Genomic DNA, 21,628 nt, shown 5'->3' with positions numbered 1-21,628 from the left:
GAAATTTGATAATATTTATTAAAAATAGTTTTAATTAAGCTTTTAATAATATATATTTTTAAGTTATATTTAAAAAAATTAATGTATTTTCTTAAAATAAGTAATTGGTGGCATTAATTAATTTTTTAAACTTTCACACTATATAAAAAAAAAATTCCCTATTTAAAAAAGTTGACCTGCTTGGTTCATGAACTTACTTTTTTTTTTTTTTTTTTTTGTTAAAAACTTAAATTTTCTTCAAATGACTTTTTTTTTATTTTGACCATTTTTAACAAATATTGGATCCATATTGCCTATAAAAGGAGTGCCCAACCTTACAATATAGGCACACCAAAACTTAGCAATTTGCAACACATTTTCGAGTCACTTCCTCTCAATCTTTTCGACACATTTTCGAGTCAACTTCCCCTCACACTTTTTGTCCTTCAAAGAAATCGAAAAAATAACTGAAACCATGTCAAGATCTGAATTAAGGAATGATGACCAGCAACAACCGCTACCAGAACATCCAACCATAACCCCTGCGAGTATCGATAAGGACGAACCACCGGTGGTCGATATGCCATTTTCTCCAGCCCCTTCCTTCGAGGACCAACAACAGCCACTGCCACAACAACCAACCATCAATGTTACCACCATCAATAGTGGTGAATCACATGTAGCAACGATGTTGACCATTGTGCCATCTTCTTCAGCCCTTCCCTTATCTTCTATCTCAACTGGTGCCTCCAAAAAGCGTAGAGGCAGACCTCTTGGTTCTCGCAATGAAATCCAGTCTAAAAAAAGGGCTTCTGGTAACTCACTTTTTCTTTTTTCCCTATTATTTTTATAGAGTATGCTCCAAACAATCCCTTTTAGAGTTTTTTTTTCTTCATTACATTATGCTTTTTTCCCCTTAAATTATCATTGTATTTTACTATGATCTCTTAAGTGTTTTCATCTGAAAGTGAAATCTAAAAAATAAAGAACGAAAAGTGTAATTAAATCTTAAAACTAAGCTGTTTTTTACTTTTTTTTATCTTATAATAGAACTGCAATGACTTTTGTGTTGATCGTTGAACATTTTAAATTGCAAAACATGACCGGGATTGATGGATATGGATCCATGGTTGTTTATATTTATTTATTTATTTTTGTCAAATTTTTTACTTATTCATTCAGAATAAAATTTACTTATTTATTGATTACCACGTTGTTAAATTACTTTTTTCCTCCCATCTCTTGTTATACTATTTTTCTATGTATTTTTCTTGTTAATTTGTGTACAAATTCGACATATATTCAATCAAATAACACTATAATGTCATTTTTTAGGTTAGTTTATAAGATATCTCTATAAATAGCTATTTTATATGAATTAAATTGAACGCATGTGTAAAGTGTTACACTTCCAATGTACAATATTAATTTATTTATTTTTCTTTTCTCCAAAAATGCAATTTATTTCTTATTTTTTTTCAGTATTCCATTGCAATTTTGTAGACTTTAGCTTTTTTTTGACAAACAAAATGGTCCTGGATGGGCAAAAAGTTTTCAATGGGAATGTAGACTTTAGCTATTTTCTCATTTTTAATGTCATATTTTTTGAATATATGTGATGCGCTCTTGTGGAATCTTTTTGTAGGATCTGTGAGACTTGCTAATGCCCACATTATGATGGTGAATGTGCAAGAGGTATTGTGCAATTTTTCTTACAAATTAAGTATATGAAATGCATGGACCATATGTGGTGTATTATATTTTTTTTAGATAATTATATGTTTTTCAGTAATTAATATTCCTTGGTTAAAAACTTTTTATATGTGCCTCTTATATTATGACATCTATACTTCACGTGGTAATTTGGTGAATAAGTTGTTCATGGGAGTGACCTTTGTGAACTTCATAGATTTGATATGTTTGTTGTTTATAATTTGAGAAAAACAAAATCCAAGAATTTAATGAGTTTCGTTATACAAAATACAAGCCGAAGCCCTAAATTTAATATCTTAATTTATTATATATATATATATATAGGATAGATAAAACCATTATAACTCACATGCATAAGAGGAGAGATGAGTGTTCGAACCCCAATCACAACGTTCAGTCTAATAATATCGATATTTTTGACAGTTAAGCTATAACTTGTAAATATAATGTAAGCTATCATTATTGTCTTCTATTTGGGAGAAAAATGATTTGAGGTTTTAAGTCACCCTAATCTCCAAACATTATGTCATTTGTCATTTAGAAAGAAAGAAAAAAAAAATTTGCTAAGGACCAACTATTGATTTTTCTTGTACATATATGCTTTGGCATTCAGAACGTGTTAGAAAAGATTAATACATTCTCCCAGAATCTCTCTGAAAATATATGCATCTTATCGGCAGTGGGGACCACATCCAAAGCAACTATTTGTGTAGATGGTAAAACAAAGACTTACGAAGTTAGTCGTCCTACAATTTTATGGTTTGTTTACTTTCGTAAAGACATGTTTATTTTCACTTTAAAAATATGTGTTAATTTACTTGCTAACAAAGAATTAGGATACTCTTAAGAGTGGATAACTACTTACATTTTTCTTAAACAATGAGAATACAAAATGAATTCTCTTTAAGCTAAAAATCTCGTTTATTAGCAAGTAGATTTTTAATAATTTTGTTAGAATAAATTTTGACAAAAAAAAAAAATGGTTAGTGTAAATATTTCATTCTCATGTACTGTTATGTTGTTTATAAGTATATTATTATACTTATGAAAAAGGCTTAAATATGATAATCGTTCCTGTTATTTGGGCCAAATTTGATTTTCGTCCCTGTAAAAAAAAAAACTTTGAAATACATCCCTGTAAAAAAAAAAAAAAATTGTTTGAAAAAGGTCCCTGACCCCACTTCATGTCTGACTTGGCATGTTATTAGCCACGTGGCAGTTGCTGACTGTGCAACTTTTGCCATGTGGCAGTCCACGTAATTAAATAAAATTTGAAAATTATTTTTTTTAATTGAAAATAAATTTAAAAAGCATAAAATATTTTCAAAAAAATTCTGAAAATACTTTTCGGAATAAAAAACTTTGAAAATTAAAATTTTCGAAAACTTAATTTTTTGACATAAAAACTATTAAAATTAAAAAAAAAATTCGAAAAATAGAATATTTTTATTTGAAAATTATATATTAAAATTTTTTCGAAAATAATGACAATTATATTTTCAAAAGTTATAAATTTAAAATTTTTGAAAATAAATTATAATTTAAAAAAAAAATTCTAATTTCTTGTTCTTTTACGAAAATTTTAATTTTAAAAAAAAAAAATTCAGAAATTTCTGAATATATATTATTTTGCAAAAAAATAAATTAGAAAATTATTTTAATATTTTAAAATTTATTTTCAGATTTTTTAAATTTTTTAAAATTTATTTTATTATTTTTAATTTTAAAAACAATTTTTAGAATTTTAATTCTTTTTTAAAAATTTAATATTATGTGGCACGCCACGTGGCCAGCAACTGCCACGTGACCAAAACCATGCCAAATGAGCTGAATAGTGGGGCAATAGACCTTTTTCAAACAATTTTTTTTTTTACATGAATGTATTTCAAAGTTTTTTTTATACAGGGACGAAAATCAAAACTGGACCAAATTACAGGGACGATTATCATATTTAAGCCTATGAAAAATACATCAACATGTTTGTGTGGATATGATCACAAGTGAAATATGATTCTATTTTTTAATTTTATTTTACCAGGGAAGATTTGAGATCATATCACTTGGTGGGTCTTTGCTTCCTGATAAAAAAGAAAGCCATTGCAAAGTATTTGAGGGCTTAAATGTGAGTTTGTCATTAGATGGTAATGTATTTGGTGGTAGACTTGTTAAAATTTTGATTGCTGCTTCCCCTGTTCAGGTATATTTTTAAATAAAAAATTTCAATTGCATTTGATCCAAAATTTAGAAATACATTTGATTTTTTAGATTTTTTTTTTTATACTGATGAACCTATTTTCTCTCAAAATTTGATGCTGATTTTGCAGATAGTATTGGGGAGTTACCCTGTAGGAAGTCAAGAGGAAGTCGACTATGATCCAAAAGAGCCTCCTAAAGAAGACCCAAGTCCACCATCAGCTGAGAGTCAAGAGAAAGTTGAGTCTGACCCAAGTCCACCATCAACTGAGAGTCAAGAGAAAACCGAGTCTCACCTAAAAGATCCTTCTAAAGAAGACCCAAATCCATCATCAGAGGGTACTCTTAGCAATTCATCTTCCGATGGGGTTAATATCCTAGTTTAAAACTAGGTATTTTCGGTTACTCTTGTTGTTCTATCCCTTTTATTTTTATGAACTATGAACATGTGATTTTTGCGTTGATTATGTGTTAAATAAAATTGTTAAACAATTCAAATTTTGTGTTGCCTTGTCAAATCAAATTAGTATAATCTTCTAACTAAGGAGTTCTCATTTCTAAGCTTGTGATACTCACCAAAATTCAAAAAATAGAGCATGTTCATGTAAGAAATGAGAATTTTTATTTAGGGTTAAATATGTTTTTACTCCCTATAAATATGTCAACTTTTCATTTCAGTCTCTCTAAAAAATTTCTTCAACTTTTAGTCCCTAATTTTTTTTTCATCTTCACTTTTGGTCCATTCTTTACGGTAAACTCATATGTAGAATTCATATTTTTAAATAAATTTGCAGAAAAATTCATAATATTATGAGAATCTCTCCCAAAAAAATTTAGAATTTTTTAACAAAACATGAATTTAATATGAATTTTTATATTTTATATGGTTAAAAATTCACATTTAAGTTGTGTTTTGTTAAAAAATTCTAATTTTTATTTTATTTTTTTTACAATATTCTACACATTTCTGCATAATTTCATTAAAAAAATTAACTTAAAAATAGGGACCAAAAATAGTGATCGAAAATTTTATAGGGACTCAAAATTGAAGGAAAATTTTAGAGGGATTAAAACAAAAAGTTGATATATTTATAGGGACCAAAAACATATTTAACCCTTATTTTTGGGTAGATCAAGGTATCATGTGGAGAAAGTGCCTCAAATATAGATTTTTTTTTCTTATACTTGTAATCAAATTGTGTTAGTGGGGGGTTCGAATCATGTATTTTGAATTATGTCAATAGGCAATTCAAATTACTTGATGAAAAAACAACATCACACTGAAAGGGGTAATTCTAATCATGTTACAACAACAACAACAAAACCAAGTCTTATCTTATTAAGTGGGATCGGCTACATTGATCAAATGACGCCATAGTGTTCTATCATACACCAAATTTGGATCCAACTCATTGACCTCTAAATCCTTTCTAATGGTTTCTCTAATAGTTTTCCTAGGTCTTCTTCTACCTCTTTTAACTTGACTCTCCTCCATTTGATCTACTCTTTTTACCACGGCATCTACGGGTCTTCTCTCTACGTGCCCAAACCGTCTAAGCCTATTTTCTACCAACTTTTCTACTATAGGTGCTACCCCTACTCTCTCTCTAATGGTGTCATTCCTAATTCTATCTTGTCTAGTCTTACCACTTATCCAACGCAACATCCTCATCTCTGCTACACTTACCTGATTCTTATGTTGACTCTTAACTGCCCAACACTCCGTACCATACAACAACGCTGGTCTGACTGCTGTCCGATAGAACTCTAATCATGTTAATGGTCTAAGTTATAGTTATTCAAATTATGCAGATTCCAAATCTTAAATACATTGTTTTTACCTCAGTGTTTCATAGTAGCATGAAACTTAAGGCCTAAGAGTTAGGCCTCTTGAGAGAGTGGTTAGGGTTCAAGAACTAAGAGAGTAGAGACAAGAAGAATGAACATAAAGAGAAGATCACGACTCTTGTGTTGAGGTGCTTGTGGTGAGGATCTATGGTTGGAAACAATGTAAACATTTTGGGAGAGTAAAAATTATTATGGGGGTTGAAAGAGAAAAAAATGAGAGAAATTAATGTTTGTTCTTGAAACTCTTTTGTGTATCTTGTAAAGACTCGTTGATAATGAATTGGAAAGTTGTTCTCCCTCTAAACGTTGATCAATTTGGACTCAATGGGTAAACAAGTTTGGTGTGTTTGTACCTCTACTCTTTTTATTTTATGCTAATGCTATGGATTGATGGTGTGGTTTCATTATACACATAGGTCGCTAGATGTGTGTATTGAATTTATTGTTGCTTAGATCGTTAAATTTAGTCGTCATTAATTGTTTGTCCGACACATTTTCTTAGCATGTTTGATTGAATTTACAACATATTTTTGTACACTACCACAATAACTAATTCATCTGAGATCCATTTTAGAGAAACTTGTTGAAAATAGAAAATCAAATTAACAACGTGTACTTCTTTTGCGTATAGCAAAATAGTTAATATTATTGAATTGAAGACATTACAATAACATTGCTTCAAAGGAAAATATGGAGATTAGAAATTTAAAGAGAATTCAAAGAAGAAATTAAGACAAAGAAAATTATGAGATTCAATTGATCAACGATGTATGAAGTTAAATCTTATTTCTTTTTAGTGGGATAAGAAGCCATCTTGTAGAGTCCACAAATCCCTTCAGACTTTCCAATGTTTCTCTTCATCCTAATAAACCCTTTCTCACCCCACTTTGCTCCCCATGAATTCTTCACTATAATGTAATCCAAACCCTTTGATGTACCATATCCAACGGCTGACACACCATGATCTAGCTCACTTCCACAATGTCCATCAAACACACCCTACAAATGGTAGTTAAATAATCAGTTCATACAATTCCATTAAGATTAGATTCACCCATTAAAAATAAATAAAAAATTTGCCATAGCAAATTATAGTTTTATAATTAATTAATTAAACATACTCCACTATAGAACTGGAAATCTCTGCCTGAAGCCTCTATGGCCACACTGAGTGGTTGATTGGCAAGTGCCTTCAATAAGCTTTGTTCATTATTTTGTGGCACGTCATGATATCCATTAATAGTCACAACCTCACTTACTTCCTGGTGAAACAAACCAATGAAAGTTATGTTACTTATAACTTTAGTATGAAACAATATGTTTTAGATTGAATCTATGTACCTTTTTCATCTCACAAGTGCTTTCCTCCATAATGTAAGGATAATCTTCCTCTTTATGTAGTCCACCGTTTTTTACAATGAAGGAGAATGCATAGTCCATTAGACCCCCATTGCAACCATTGTTGTAAGTTGTGTCACAGTCGATTAATTCTTGCTCGGACAAAGATGTCAAATTCCCTGTCACAATTTGGTTTATTCCTTCAACCGCAGCAACAGTCGAAAATGCCCAGCAACTACCTGCAAGTACTCGTGTTCATATCACCATGTTAATATACTTGCAAGCTATTTCAGGACAAAACTATACGAATAGATTTTCGTATACTTACCACATTGACCTTGATTCTTGACCGGGGTTACAGCACCTTTCTTTCTCCAATCAACTGACTTAGGCAAATCAACATCTCTATAAGTGAATTCTTCTTCTGAGGACTCTCTCCTTTGAGACAAGTCAACTTTTAGCCCAAGATACTTGTTCTTGAACTCTTGATGGCTCAAATCAGCAAACTCATTCAAACCAAGCCAGTAGTTGCTGACAACCTTGTTCCTATCATCAATGTGCTTTAGATTATCCTTAAAGACCTCGAACCTGAGTAGCTTTTCTTCAATGGTCTCATAAATCTTGCCGTGTCTCGACATCCATGATTCGAAGAGTTCAATGAGCTTATCCATGGACTTTAAGTCCTCTGATGAATAGCCCACGATGGAGAAATCACGTCCAAATGCTAAAGATAGAAATAAGCATAAGGAGCAGGTAAGGACAAGTGTTTTGGGGGAGAAAAAAGCCATGATTGGAAACAATATGTGTTATTGAATTGGTAAATAGAAGAGAAGAATATAAGAGAAGGGATGAGAAAGAATGTGCAAAGGGAGTAGTATATATAGGTTGTGTTTTAGATATTGCTTTAAAGGAACGTTTGTTGGAATATTTATTTTATATACAATGGTATATTTATATATATAATATGGTATAGTGAGTTGAGTAGTCTTTAACTTTAAGTATGTTTTTGATATCCAATTGGAGAACAAGCAAGCAAACAATCTGAAAACCAAAATTACAGCAACGGTGATTGAGTATTTGTGTGCAAGATCCCATTCTAAGCTTCACATTACATAGACATTCTAAACACAAGACACATTTTCCACCTCTATGTGCATCTCCTTGCAAATAGCAAATGTTCCAGAAGAAATAATAAAGGAAAATTTTACTCTACGTCCCCAAATAAGTCCCCATGCCCCATACATTTTGCCTCCACACTTTTCACAAAAGAAAATATCTCAATATTTCTGGACATTTTTATTCGTATCACGGTAACATTTTCGGGTTAGAAAGTGAGTATTAAAAATATAGAAAGAAAAAAAAAAAAAAAAAAAAAAAAAAAGAACATATTTTGTATATCTCAAAATGTGAAAAACCATGAATTTTCCACATATGAAAATACTTCTTTTTTATACAAACATATGAAAATAGTTGAAACATAAATAAATTTTCAATCTTGTTAACGAGTGTCCTAAAAACATTATTTAGGAATTGTAAATAAAGAAATTCTTTATTAAAAAGGTTAAATATTTTAATTTTCAATTGACTATTTTCTAATCTCTTTTACTATTTTTAATTAATAAACAAAGTTTTATTATACCAAATCAATCTTATTGGATACTAAGTATTTTAGCAAAACTCCCTGTCAAAAAAAAAAAGTATTTATCAAAATGTTTGTTTTTTTTTATCTATACAAATAATTCTCCCTAAAACAACTACTCCCTAAAAGCATGATATTTACTAGTATAAACATATTTTAGAGAATTTTTAACATTGTCCTATCCAAAATTGGAAAATCACATGTTGTCACATAACTCATAAGCTTAAGATAGCATCACGAAAAGTTTAGTATCCCAAAAGTAAGAAAATAAATAAAATAAATTGGGATCGAACCCAAGCCGAGAGATTTGGTACTCTAATGTGGCCACCACATGTGGCAACATAGTTTTAAAAAATTTCATCTTGAATCCAATGACTTTGCAATGTGTTGTACAACATTCCAGTTGATGCATTTGATCCAAACACGAGACAAAATATATAGAGAAAGAGCTAGGGATAGATTGAAGAGGGGGCAAGCTGAGAAGGACAGAGTCGTCGCAAATAGAGGTAGAGCACAACATACTTTGCCATGAAAGGGAAAATGAAGGTCGCATGGAGGAAGATTATAAATATGTGGGTGAGTTTTCACCTTAAAATTGAAAATTAGAATAATGGAAAAGGATTAAGATGAAAATATGAGGGGTGTCTTTACTAGGTGCGGGAGTTCATTTGACATGGGCCAAATAATAGTCTGTTGTTTTTCTAGTCCCAACAATAAAACACTTCTCTAATTGTTATATTAGTCTCGATACCCCCATAGAATATACGAAATTCCAAAAACACATTTTTAATATTTTAATTAAAACTCAACTGATTTTTAATTAAACATGTAGAACATAAAGATATTCTAAGTTTTACAAAATTTTAAAAAATTCCGAAATCTCACCTTTTTAATATTTTAAAAAATTTATATAGCATAATCTAACCCATTGCTTAGCCATACAAATTTGAAAAGAAAAAAAAGTTGTTTGTTAGGTTAAATAATTGCAAACCTAATAAAGCAAAATGATAAGAATAAAATTGGGACGATGCATTTTTTTAGATGAAATTTGTTAGGTTAAATAATTACAGACTTAACAAAATTAATAAAAAATTAGATTTCATGTATTTTTTCGATTTCATGTGTAAAAAAGATTTATTTTTAAAATTTATTGGATAATTAATATATTTGATTTACGATGAAAATCAAATACATTAATTATTTCAATGAAACTAAAAAACATTTTTTTTTGTACATATATCGGAAGGAGTATGATATTGGTTGGGGGATTTGTGCAGGTTAAAATGAAAATAAAAGAGGAAAAAGGCTTGCATCGGGTACAGACAAGGGCTAAGGGAGTAGAGTAGGCTTATGTAAGCTAGTATGCTGTAGGGCTATGGATGGATTATTGGACTTTAGCACTGCTCTGCTTTGAACTTTGATTGATCTTTACTTGAGCGAGTAACTAAAGATCTAAGGTGTCTGCTGCACACTGCACCCTTCGGATTTAGTTTCAGATATTCATTCATTCAAAAATGCATGTCATCTTAATTAGGATTTGAGAAATGATATTTGAACATTTATTTTGTGATAATTTTTTCTCTTATATTTATATTATTTTTTATTTTATTTCTCTATTGTTTTAATTTTTGTGTAAATACCTATTCTTTCTTTATATTTATGGTTATCTCTATAAATTGTCAATTAAAGTATGTTCAAATAATAATACTCTTAAGATATTTTTGGAATAGTATATTATTATTGGATAAACAATGCACGTGTACTGTCACAATATTAATGTAGTAAACAAATAACAGTACCAGCACAGCACTGGTCAGCTACACCCACGCTCCTACTGCCATTCTTACCTCCCAGGCTCCCACCGTCCCACCCAACCCACGTACAGTTCTACATTTTCTATCCTACTCCTATAGGAGCCTAGCTATTTCCCATTTCATCCAACTACAATCATTTACTATACTTGGCTTGGGTGCATACTTAACACCGTGTGTTTGCAATTATTTCACCTGTTCAATGCTACAGTAGTACCAATTGGGCCAAACCATTTCCATGTTAAGTGTAATTTTAGCCCCTTAATAAAGAAAAAGTTCATGCTACATGAATTTTCCATTAAAAACTACAACTTTTGATTTTCTTAGATTGAACATTTCACCATTCACTATTTTGTAATGCAAAATCTTTATATATTAACCTCCTTGACTAGTGTTATGGGACTGAGATATTTGTCAGCATTTTTCATAAAAATATAATCTCTCCGATCACTATTATAAGTAAAAATCAACATTTTAGGTTCATCAAATAAATGACGTATTTAGTTAATATTATATACCAAATACATCATTTATTCAATGAACTTAAAACTTTAACTTTTGCTTATAATAGTGACCGGAGGCGGTAGCAATTTAGCCTCATAACTTTATAAAATGTTGCAAAACTACTTGATTAGAAGACCTCATGTATCTTGAAATAATGGACGAAAATTGCTACTTTTGTTTTAAAGAAAGGGGTTTAAATTGTTTTTTTTTTTTTTAATGTTTTGCAACGCTTTGTAAAATTAGAAGGCTAAATTGATTTTCTTTTTATAAATGGACTAAGATCGTAACTTTTTAAAAGTTAAAGTGCAAAAAATACACCTAAACCTTTTTTTTAAGGGATAATACACTTAAACCTATATATGTATATATAGACAAAGGTTAATACTATCTTTACTAAAAATGACGGATTTCTTTTTATTATATGAATTATTCGTATAAAATGAAGGGGAAAAAATCCGGTCGAGTCTGTCCTATTTTTTCAATAGGTTAAACTTGTCGGATCGATTTAAAAGAACAAATTAAAAACTCAACACAAACCATCTAAAATAACGAATTAAACCGTTGAACTTGACCATTTTTTCACTCATACCTCCTCATACTATCTTTTTATTCCACCACAAGCAAATAATCATCCACTTTATGGTTTTTCTTTCACTCACAAATTAATTGTTCATGTATTTACTATTCAAAAAATGATAGTTATACCTCTTTAATTTTTACGTATCCATTTAATAGACTAGATCCTCTCTATTTTTTCTTCTCATGTTCTCTCAATTTTTCATTCTCAACCCTTACCATCTTTCTGTATTTTAAGGCCTAGATTTTCAGATTATTCCCTTCTTTTTTTCTCAGCACATGAGGATCATGATCCCCATTTAATACATAATTTTCTCTCGTCTTATGGCATCTATAACATATCACATCTATCAAATTGTATTTTTTATTATACTCTCTTTCAAAATATACAATAGGAGTGATCCTCTCCATTTAAAATTATATTTATTTCTTTCATTTGAAGAGATAAAGACAATATATATATATATAATGGTGGAAGCCACTTGGTAGTACGTCTCTTATATATACTTTTGTACCCCACTAAATGACATTCTTCATTTTTATATATATATTTTTTTAAGCCAAAACAAAAGTTTTATAATAAATAAAAAGGTACAAAGACTGGAGGGACGTAGGACCTGACCCAGGAAAATCCAAAAGGGAATACAATATGACAAAACAGACTTAATAGATCTACTATAATCTATCTTAACAAAAGTTCAATGATCAAAGACGCAACCCAGCAAACTTGCGTACGAGCGCGAAATTAGATTAAAAAAAAATGAAATGTTAAGTGAAATGTTAATGAATATCTTCAAAATACTTCTTAAATCATTAAATGGTAATTTTTCAAGAAAGTTTAATCAGCCCATCGAAAATTAAAACATTTGACTTTTTTTATAAAATACTTTTTCATTTTAAAATTCTTAAAAAGTGTTTGTACGAAACTAGTTAACAATACCGTTTATATAAAATCTTTTAAAAAAAACATTTATATACAACTCAATTTTACTTTTGTGCTAGTACATTCCAAATTTGCACACAAAATTAGGGTGACAACCACAAAATCTAACGGGCTAAATTAGAGGCTATGTACTGACAAACTTGAGTAACAAACTTGCCAGTTTAGTAGAGGAAAAAAAACCGTAAACAAATAAGACAAAAAATGGGTGAGATAATAATGTAGTCACACTTAACACGATCACCGACAATTTAGAGAAATTGAATATTATCATGTAGATTACGGAGTTGTGTTTTTATGAGAAAAGATTACTAAGTTTAAGTTGTGATGTTTTGACATAAATTTAACATGTTAAAATTTTGACAGCAACAATTTAAACTAATAATGATTAAATATTTAATTGAAGATCATATAAAGACTTTTTCGAGTATGAAGATCATGTTAATTAGTATCATGAGATATTTGTTGAGAAATAAAATAAAAAATCAATTATAACTGTTGGAACACTAGTTTATATTGGCAAAAACTTGAAGTATACTAGTTGTTATGTGGAGCCTTTGGAATGTAAACACAAGGATGGAGAAACTAGTCTAAAGTGTGAATTGAAAATTTTATGTCCCACATTGGGTAGATCACACACTCTAGTAGTGTTTATATATGTCACTTCCAAGGGTGTGCCCTTGGGGTACCCACTTTTGTGAACGGAGTGAGCGCTTGCCAAAAATTATATAAAAGACACACGCGCGCCGACGTCGTCCGACCGACCGACCGGACCGGGCTCAGAAAAATGAAAAAATAATTTTTTATTTTTGCTCCGAGATTCCCGCACGCGGAGGACCAAGTCTCACACGTTTTCCACACGCGCAAGCTTCAGCTCCACGTTTCCGCGTCGTGGGTTACCGTTACTGGGTCGTGGGCTAAGTTTGGCGCGTCGCGAACCGGGTCGGCGGAGAAAACGAGGTCAAATCCCCTCTATAAATAGAGAGCTCGGGAATGGGATTCTTCACTCCAAAACCGAGAATCGAATCCTCTTCTCTGGTTTTCTCCCCTTCTCATCTCCCTCGGTTTGTGTTGACGAACCGTTCTTTTCTTCCCTCCTTCTTTGGTTTCTCGAGTGGTCTGCAAACCATATTAGAGTGGTTTTTCAAAACCATATTGAGGTGTTATTCTCGAGCGATTTCTGGCAGTGCAGCCTTTAATCGTACAGTTTGAATCTGAACTGTTTTATCCTGGAGACGGCGCGGTTGCTAGTCTACCTTGCACAACTTAGGTAGTGCCGCGAAATGTCTTAAAGAAAGCGACCTGGTCGTGACTCACCCCGGTAATAGTTTCAAAGCTCTGTCGTAATTTTAAATCCAAAAACAACAATAACTTTAAAAAGTTGACTACACAAGCTTCAACACAGTTCTTCTAAATTAATTATAATTTTGAATACCATTAACCATAATTTTAGACGTGTTTAAATAGTACTTTTATTTTTCTTTTTAAGTATTGTTTGAGTGTGAATTAATATTTAAGTGGGTTTTCACAGTTTATGTTTAAATAGTTTCTACTTTTTGAGTTGTAGGCCCATCCGTGCTCAGGTGTCTACTTATACCCCCGTTCACCTCACCTGTTATCACGTTCATCATAGCTCCTCCTCGTTTTCAGTTTCAGAAATATACTTCGTCTTTCACTCTCTATACATATATCTCACCCCATAATATTCCAGTATGATGTTAGCAATGGAAGAAGTACTATGTGAACTTAGTGATCATGAAAAGAAAAACGAGCAAGGTCTACCACCTGGTTTCAGGTTTCACCCAACTGATGAAGAACTCATTACCTTTTATTTGGCTTCTAAGGTTTTCAAAAATACTTATTTCAATAATGTCAAGTTTGCTGAAGTTGACCTCAACAGATGTGAGCCATGGGAACTTCCAGGTATTTTCTACTCCCACCAACATGAACAAGATACTATAGCTAGCTACTTTGCATGTCTAGTTCAAATTCTATCTTAAGTATAGCTAGAATATATAGTATGTAGTATAGTTTCAAATTCCTCTCCACCCTTGAACCTAAAACATATTGTGCGTATCTAGATACACGTCCTAGATTTAGTTATATATATGTCCACTTATATATGTTAAGTAGGGAGGGGGTTGAACCACTTCTCTTGAATTGTGTGCAGAAATGGCAAAGATGGGAGAAAGAGAGTGGTATCTGTTCAGCTTGAGAGACAGAAAATATCCAACTGGGCTTAGAACAAACAGAGCAACAAGTGCTGGTTACTGGAAAGCAACTGGGAAGGACAAGGAAGTTTACAGCTGTAGTAGTAGATCCCTTTTGGGGATGAAGAAGACCCTTGTTTTCTACAAAGGAAGGGCCCCTCGTGGTGAAAAGACCAAATGGGTCATGCATGAGTACCGTTTACACTCTCATCACTTTTCTCCTTCGAATACCTGTAAGGTAACACTAGACTCTGTCTGTCACATACACGTGCATGCACCGTGCTCAACAAGTTATCTCTATCCTCTTCAATTTTGTCTATTTTTGGGTTCACTCATGCGTCCATACAGATACCCCAACTCATTTCTTTTTTTACTCATAAACTTAACTCTTTTCACTTTTCTTCATAAATTCATATCCATTTGGGTAGTTTTTTTTTTATATGATTGATTAGATTAGATTTAGACTAACTATGAAATATGAATGACCATTTTCGGTTAAATATGTTTTTGATCCCTATAAAATTGAGTTTTTTTAAGTTAGTTCTTACTTAATTTTAATAGTATTTTTAGTCCTTAAACAAAAATTATGCACTCAGTTTTAATCCCTACTAAATTCAAATTTGGTTAATTATGCTTAAACTCTTAAGTTTTTGAACAATTTTTTGCATGCGTGTTAAGAACATTACTAAAAGTTCCTCTGTAAAAAATTATCTCAAAATTTGATTTCTAAGTCCAATTTTTTGTTGCTTTTATCTTGATTTTTTGTCGTTTAAAAAAATTTATATTTAATTTATTTCATGTTAAAAAATTCTAAATTTTAGGAAATGATCTTTTGAAATGTTCTAAACATAAAATCGTTCAAAAATTTAAAAGTTTAAGGATAATTAAACAAACTTTGTTTTAGCAGGGACTAAAATTACATGTAAATATTTTTTGTAGGGATTAAAAAAGCTATTAAAATTAAGTAAAAACTAAACTTATAAATTTTCAATTTTATAGGGACCAAAAACATATTTAAACCTTTAATTAATACTTTATTCAATTTTGTTGCAATGAATAAGGTCTCTAACTTTAGAAAATTAATTTTGACAGGAAGAGTGGGTGATATGCAGAATATTTCATAAATCAGGGGAAAAGAGAAATTCACTACTCCAAATTCAAGGACATTTAGGTGGTAATCCTAATTTAAGCCCCCAAAAAAGCTGTTTACCTCCTACACCACTTTTACTTGCAACTTCATTTACACAACTAGACCAAAATGACCAATTACTCTCACATTCTCATAATATTTTCCCATTACCTACATTCCAACCTTCCTTCTCAATGATCAATCACACCACCAGAAACAACAATAATAGTCCATCTTCAGAACTACTCTTCAAGTCACAACAAAATTACACCATGAAGCAGACCATTCCAAAAACAGAAGCTACTTTCTATGATCAGCAGAAATCAATAGATGATGCTCTTAACATAAGATGGATTATTGACAATAATAATAATTATGAAAACTCTTTATTCCCTGTGGAGATGGAGATGGAGATGGAGATGGATGGTGCTGCTCATGATCTGATTGCATTCTCAGGAGCTGCTACAAATGCTGAATTTAGGGACATATCAATTATTAACAGTAGAGGAGGAGGAGGAGTAGTTGGTCCTATGGGAATAGATTCTTGGCCACATGCTCAACTTGTCTAAAGTCTAAACTACCTAGCACTAGTAGCAGTAGCTTCATTCATGTATATGTACTGTACTTCCGTATACTGACCTGCGGTAACTACTACTACGTACTAACTACAGTACCATAAATAATTTTGTACTATGCCTATGCCTATGCCTATGTCAAGCTAGCTAAGCTTTATGAATGATCTAATAGTGGATAGTTAATTTGTAATAACTTTTTGTGGCTACAAAGTAAGATGTGTGGATGATTGAATATGGTTGTTTTCATCTTGTGTTTGAACGTATTTGATAAGATTTGTCTCCTTTCTTGAATATAAACTTTAGTTAACGACGAGAATCAACAAAGTTAATAGCAATAAATTTGTTGACAATTACTGATATTTACAAATTTACTCTTTAAGATGAAGAATGAGATTATGCTTCCATTATATATAAAGTACGTTTGATTGTAAACTGAACAATGCCAATCCAAATTGCATAAACTAAACAACAGAATCAACCAAGAGAAATGAAATGTAAGATGCCAAATAGAACTTTAGCATTGCACACTTATATATGAGATAATGAAATAATACTCCTTTCAGAAAATAACCAAGGCCACACTAGGGAAAAGGCCTAGCATGAAAAATAAGTCCAAGGTGCCTTAAGTGATTTGTGAGTCATCATCACACCCCAGAGTTACAACTACAAAAGATAATAATTAGTCGGAATAGAAGAATAATTATAAATTCTTCAGCCCATGGGGTTGGTCTAATGATTGGTTTGAGATCTTGGAGCTTACTCATCTTAAATTCATACAAAACCTTGCTCTAGTTTTAGATGAGGCCCTCACAAGTGACGGTGAAATTGGTCTCCACGGATTAGTCGGTTTTTGAATTGGATATCGAGTTTTTTATTTTTTTTTAATTTTTTTATTTTATAAATTCTTCATCCCATGGCTGGAATATAGAGCTACCTTGTTAATCTACTTATATGGAAGAAGATTGGGGTTAAATTAACATGTAGGCTTTTTTTAATTTTTTTATTTGACATTTTACTAGCTTTTATTAGAAACAATTTACTATTTACTAGCTATATAGTAGGGGTTTTTTTTTTCAGAAAAAAGAAAATATTGTTATTGATAAAAAAAAAAAAATCAGGTCAAACCTAAAATTGGGATGAGACCAAATTACATACACAAAGTTGTAGTGATGGCTCTTTTAGCCCTCTATTTTTTTTAAACCAAAGTTGTGAGACCATATAGTAGCTTTTGCGTTTTTTTTTTTAAACCAAAAGAGTAACCATCAAAATTATGAAATCTGGGCTTGCATGCGGATAACCTAGCCAATCCATGAGGGCAGTCCCATTATCATCAAGATTTAACAAAACGAATGAAGAATTCTCCAAACCACTAGAAGCATTACAAGCCAATGGCTAACTTAGGACAATTTATTTATTTTTCCTGTTGAGAGTGTACAAACAAGGGACCAATTTCAATCAACACAGGATGAAGACCAAATCCTTGAACGAACCAACTATACCATCTTGCGTCTGAAACTAAATGTATGGTTTAGCATAAATTATTATCATAAAAATAGTAAATTTGATTTTAAACAAATAGATTTTGTGCATTTAAATTCCTTTTTTAATTAAAATTGCTTTATTTGTGGATTCGGGTTAACTCATAGTAACATTTGACATTTGCGTTATATTTTTCTAATCCTTGCGTGAAAAGAAAGGAATTTTTTTATTTTTTTTTCTGATTTTTTGAGGAAAAAGGAAAGAAAATTTATGCTAAACCATAAATTAGTGATCTCAACCCATATCTATCCATAAAAAATAAAAAAATAAAAATTGTGTAGTTTGGGTTTACACTTTGCTTTTAGGAGCTTCTTTTCTTGCAATATGATTTTTAAAATTGCTCATATCTTGATTTATCCATTCAGACAAAAAAAAAAATCGTTTTGTTCAAATTTACTCATCCAACATGAGGCTATTTTCCTCTTAGGATGATTCTATCGCAATACGACCATGCAGAAAATATTTGTTCCTGGGAAGTAATTCAATGTTGTAAAGAAAACTTGTTTGAATTCTAGACCACCAATTAAGCTTCTTATAATTTCAACAAGTTTGTGGTGTTTCTAACAAGCTGGCATGTGCCAAAGAACAATAGAAGAATAAATGTAACATTGCTATACGTCATATTTGCAACAAAAAAAAAAACACAAACAAAATGGGCAAACGACTCTTTTATTCTGAAGCATCTAGCGTGTACAAAAACAAAAGAAAAAACTATATTATTGCTTCCATTGAATTTTGCTTAATAGTACTGCATAATATTGCTTTCATTCCAACCTCCACCGACAATTCTTCCCCATCACCAATTAATCAATCTAATAGCTCCATTTTTTTTACCGGACCAATTAAACTTCTTAATGGCAATAGCTACATTTGGAGATACATTTTTTTTGGCATGGACAACATACTCAACGACGTATATTAAAATGTAAAATCATACATTGTATATATGAAATCATCTAACACTTAATTCAAAAAAAAAAAAAAAATCATCTAACACCATTTTCCGTTTACGTTTTCTATATTGTCAAAAATATATTTTTATTTGTTAAAATTTATAAACAATCTCTTCCTCACGCACAAAAAGTTGCAAAAAAAAAAAAATATAAAATCTCATCTAACCAGATTGAAGTCCATTATATTTGACAAAGTCTTTGATTATTACGTTTAGGAATAAGTACATTATTAGTCCCTCAAAAAAAAAAAAAAAAAACATTATTAGTGTCTCCAAAGGAGTTTGGGAACTTTACTTCGTCTAGACAATACATGCATGTGTCTCTTCCTCACGAGGATTCTAAAATCTATCCGAGACAATGATTCTTGTTAGGATGCAATTGAAAAACATTAAGACGATCGATAACTCTTTATAGAATGCATATTTAATAGACGAATATTTGATAAGATGTCACATTAGATTTTTTTTTTTTTGGTTTCTAATTATTACATTAATTTGTTTTCATTTTTTTTTTAAGCAACCAAAATGAAATATTATATCACCAAGAGCGATTCATCACGTACAAGATGTGCAGAGAGAAACACTCTTCAAAAGAATACAAATCGAGTATCTGGAGCCAAACAAAAAACACAGCTAAACAGAGGAGATGAAAACTACTCCATAACACCCATACAAAATAAGGGTGCCGCCACCCGTCATTATAATTGAAAGCGGAAGTTAACCTATTAGTCTTTAGCCAAGAAAAAGAGTGTTTTCTATTATAACATACATATTTTCTATTTCGAATATAACATACATATTTTTCTATTACGACGAATATAACATACATATTTTTTATTGAATTAAATGCCTAAAATTTATTAATTTCTTGAAATTTTATATGCATGGGAGTATGGAACTATTTATTTTTTTATAAACCGTGTCAATGAATAGTGTAATACATATCAATACTCCCCCTGCTCCTTTTTTATTTGTTATTTTCAAAATTAAATGCAACATTATTAATTGATTTATGAATAGATGAAGTTTTTGTTTTTGTTTTTGTTTTGAAGATGACAAGTAAATATGAGCTTTTTTTCTTTCTTTCTTATTTCTACATTTTATGAAGAATCTTGAATTCAAACTCATCACCACATTCTCTCTCTATGTGTATGTTTATTTGAGTAGGTGTTGACCCCTAGACCAATAACAAATTTTCTCAATGACTTATTAAGTCCTATAATTTTTTTCCAAGACTGAAATAAATCTTCACCCTTATTGTTTTCCAACTGTGTTAGTGAACTCCATTCTTGCCATCTTGATATTTGTCAGCTTCGTTAAAATTAACTTATTCACCGTGAACCAACAATAAATATTTTGAATTAATTAATTAATTAATTATGATAGATTAGTAAAATAATTATTCCCTTGCTTATGGACGAGATAACAATAATTATTATAAACTCACATACCAAGTGGAGAAATTTGAGTTTGAACTCCGGTCACGACGTCCGGCTTAATAAATTCAATGTATTTGGGAGTTGAACTATAGCTTGTGACTATTGCATTTTTTTAACAAGACTATTGCATTTTTTTTTGTCAAGTTGTCTGCTGGATATAAATTCACCCCTTAAGGTGAATAAATGAAAATTTCGAAGTTCAAACACCGACCACTGTATATATAATGCAATGTCTTATCAACAAAGATATATACGCTTACAGAGACGACTATTGTATTTTTTTAATATGTGTATACAAATTTTAAACAACCTTGTTTTTAAAACAAAAAAACAGTGTGTTGTATTCCAAGTATCATTGGCACATTTCATTAAACTTAATCTTTTCCCTTTCTTTGGTTTTACTTTCTTTTTTTTTGTTGTTGAAGTTTTTACCATTTGGTTTCTCCAATTCTTGCATTGAATGTTATTATTTTTATAACGCCAATTTATATATATATATATATATATATATATATATATATATATATATATTTGACTAATATTATTAAAATCTCATAAACATATAAAAGTCTAGTATTTTTCCAGTCAAAAGAAAATATTTTTAATATTTAAAAATCTATTTTTCCTAATAAAAAAAGAGTTGATTATTTATTAATACATTCATTTCAATATTCATGTTGTAATCCAAGTATCATTGTAACACATTTGATCAATATATATATATTGTAAAATGTGCCCTTTGTTTTCTTAATAATTCTTGCACTTAATGTTTTATTTTTTCTAACGCTAGTTTCTTCTTTAATCTAAATTATTTATCTATTTGACCGATATTACAATTTCAGAAACTTATAAAGTCTAGTATTTTTCAAGTCAAAAGAAAATACTACTCCAAAATCTATTTTTCTACATAAAAAAAGAGGTGGGAAATGCTGTGGATGGACGAAGGTTTGACCACTAGAAAAGGTAAAGAAAGGAATAAAATACTAATGTCTTCCAAAATCAACCCACACTCGCTACTACAGTAAAATAGTCAAATCATTGCTTTATTTGTATTTTGACCAACATTGACGGACTTTGATTGAGTTTAGGAACTTTGACACAGTCAAAATTAGTTTTGTTGTTTATGAATAGAATTTACGTTGCCTCAAATGTTTGATTCTAATTTGAATTCGTGTATTTTTATTTATTTACAATGACTACATTAAAATTTAGGCAAATTCTACGGTACACCCAACATATTTGA

At 30.5% G+C, this 21,628-nt stretch overlaps 3 protein-coding genes across 3 annotated transcripts; 2 read left to right on the top strand and 1 right to left on the bottom strand.

Moving 5' to 3' along the window:
- Positions 1-454: 454 nt before the first annotated feature.
- LOC11418215 (AT-hook motif nuclear-localized protein 8) lies at positions 455-4,271 on the top strand. The gene is made up of 4 exons (XM_024779107.1): positions 455-794; positions 1,625-1,674; positions 3,731-3,889; positions 4,017-4,271. The coding sequence occupies exons 1-4, from the start codon at positions 455-457 to the stop codon at positions 4,269-4,271; spliced, it is 804 nt and encodes a 267-aa protein (XP_024634875.1).
- Positions 4,272-6,349: 2,078 nt separating this feature from the next.
- On the bottom strand, positions 6,350-7,934 carry LOC11428157 (cysteine protease XCP2). The gene is made up of 4 exons (XM_003603823.4): positions 7,400-7,934; positions 7,075-7,310; positions 6,855-6,995; positions 6,350-6,732 (listed from the first exon to the last, which is right to left on the bottom strand). The coding sequence occupies exons 1-4, from the start codon at positions 7,857-7,859 to the stop codon at positions 6,517-6,519; spliced, it is 1,053 nt and encodes a 350-aa protein (XP_003603871.1). The 5' UTR covers positions 7,860-7,934; the 3' UTR covers positions 6,350-6,516.
- Positions 7,935-14,140: 6,206 nt separating this feature from the next.
- On the top strand, positions 14,141-16,726 carry LOC11422778 (protein CUP-SHAPED COTYLEDON 3). The gene is made up of 3 exons (XM_039832197.1): positions 14,141-14,464; positions 14,712-14,989; positions 15,844-16,726. Exons 1-3 carry the CDS (start codon positions 14,254-14,256, stop codon positions 16,447-16,449), a joined length of 1,095 nt encoding a protein of 364 aa, XP_039688131.1. The 5' UTR covers positions 14,141-14,253; the 3' UTR covers positions 16,450-16,726.
- The last annotated feature ends 4,902 nt before the right edge of the window (positions 16,727-21,628 follow it).

The sequence above is a fragment of the Medicago truncatula genome, chromosome 3 (genome assembly GCF_003473485.1).
Source record: "Medicago truncatula cultivar Jemalong A17 chromosome 3, MtrunA17r5.0-ANR, whole genome shotgun sequence".
Lineage (NCBI taxonomy): Eukaryota > Viridiplantae > Streptophyta > Magnoliopsida > Fabales > Fabaceae > Medicago > Medicago truncatula.
Note: the sequence above shows the minus strand (reverse complement) of the source record. Positions and strands in the feature narration are given on the sequence as shown.

Excerpts from the sequence above, each read along its gene's own strand:
- LOC11428157 (XM_003603823.4), bottom strand. The coding sequence starts at position 7,859 with ATGGCTTTTTTCTCCCCCAAAACACTTGTCCTTACCTGCTCCTTATGC. Across the intron at positions 6,996-7,074 it reads GCACTTGTGAGATGAAAAAG|GAAGTAAGTGAGGTTGTGAC; the intron begins GTACATAGATTC and ends TTGTTTCACCAG. Across the intron at positions 6,733-6,854 it reads ATTTCCAGTTCTATAGTGGA|GGTGTGTTTGATGGACATTG; the intron begins GTATGTTTAATT and ends TACCATTTGTAG.
- LOC11418215 (XM_024779107.1), top strand. The coding sequence starts at position 455 with ATGTCAAGATCTGAATTAAGGAATGATGACCAGCAACAACCGCTACCA. Across the intron at positions 795-1,624 it reads GTCTAAAAAAAGGGCTTCTG|GATCTGTGAGACTTGCTAAT; the intron begins GTAACTCACTTT and ends ATCTTTTTGTAG. Across the intron at positions 3,890-4,016 it reads TTGCTGCTTCCCCTGTTCAG|ATAGTATTGGGGAGTTACCC; the intron begins GTATATTTTTAA and ends CTGATTTTGCAG.
- LOC11422778 (XM_039832197.1), top strand. The coding sequence starts at position 14,254 with ATGATGTTAGCAATGGAAGAAGTACTATGTGAACTTAGTGATCATGAA. Across the intron at positions 14,465-14,711 it reads TGAGCCATGGGAACTTCCAG|AAATGGCAAAGATGGGAGAA; the intron begins GTATTTTCTACT and ends AATTGTGTGCAG. Across the intron at positions 14,990-15,843 it reads CTCCTTCGAATACCTGTAAG|GAAGAGTGGGTGATATGCAG; the intron begins GTAACACTAGAC and ends TAATTTTGACAG.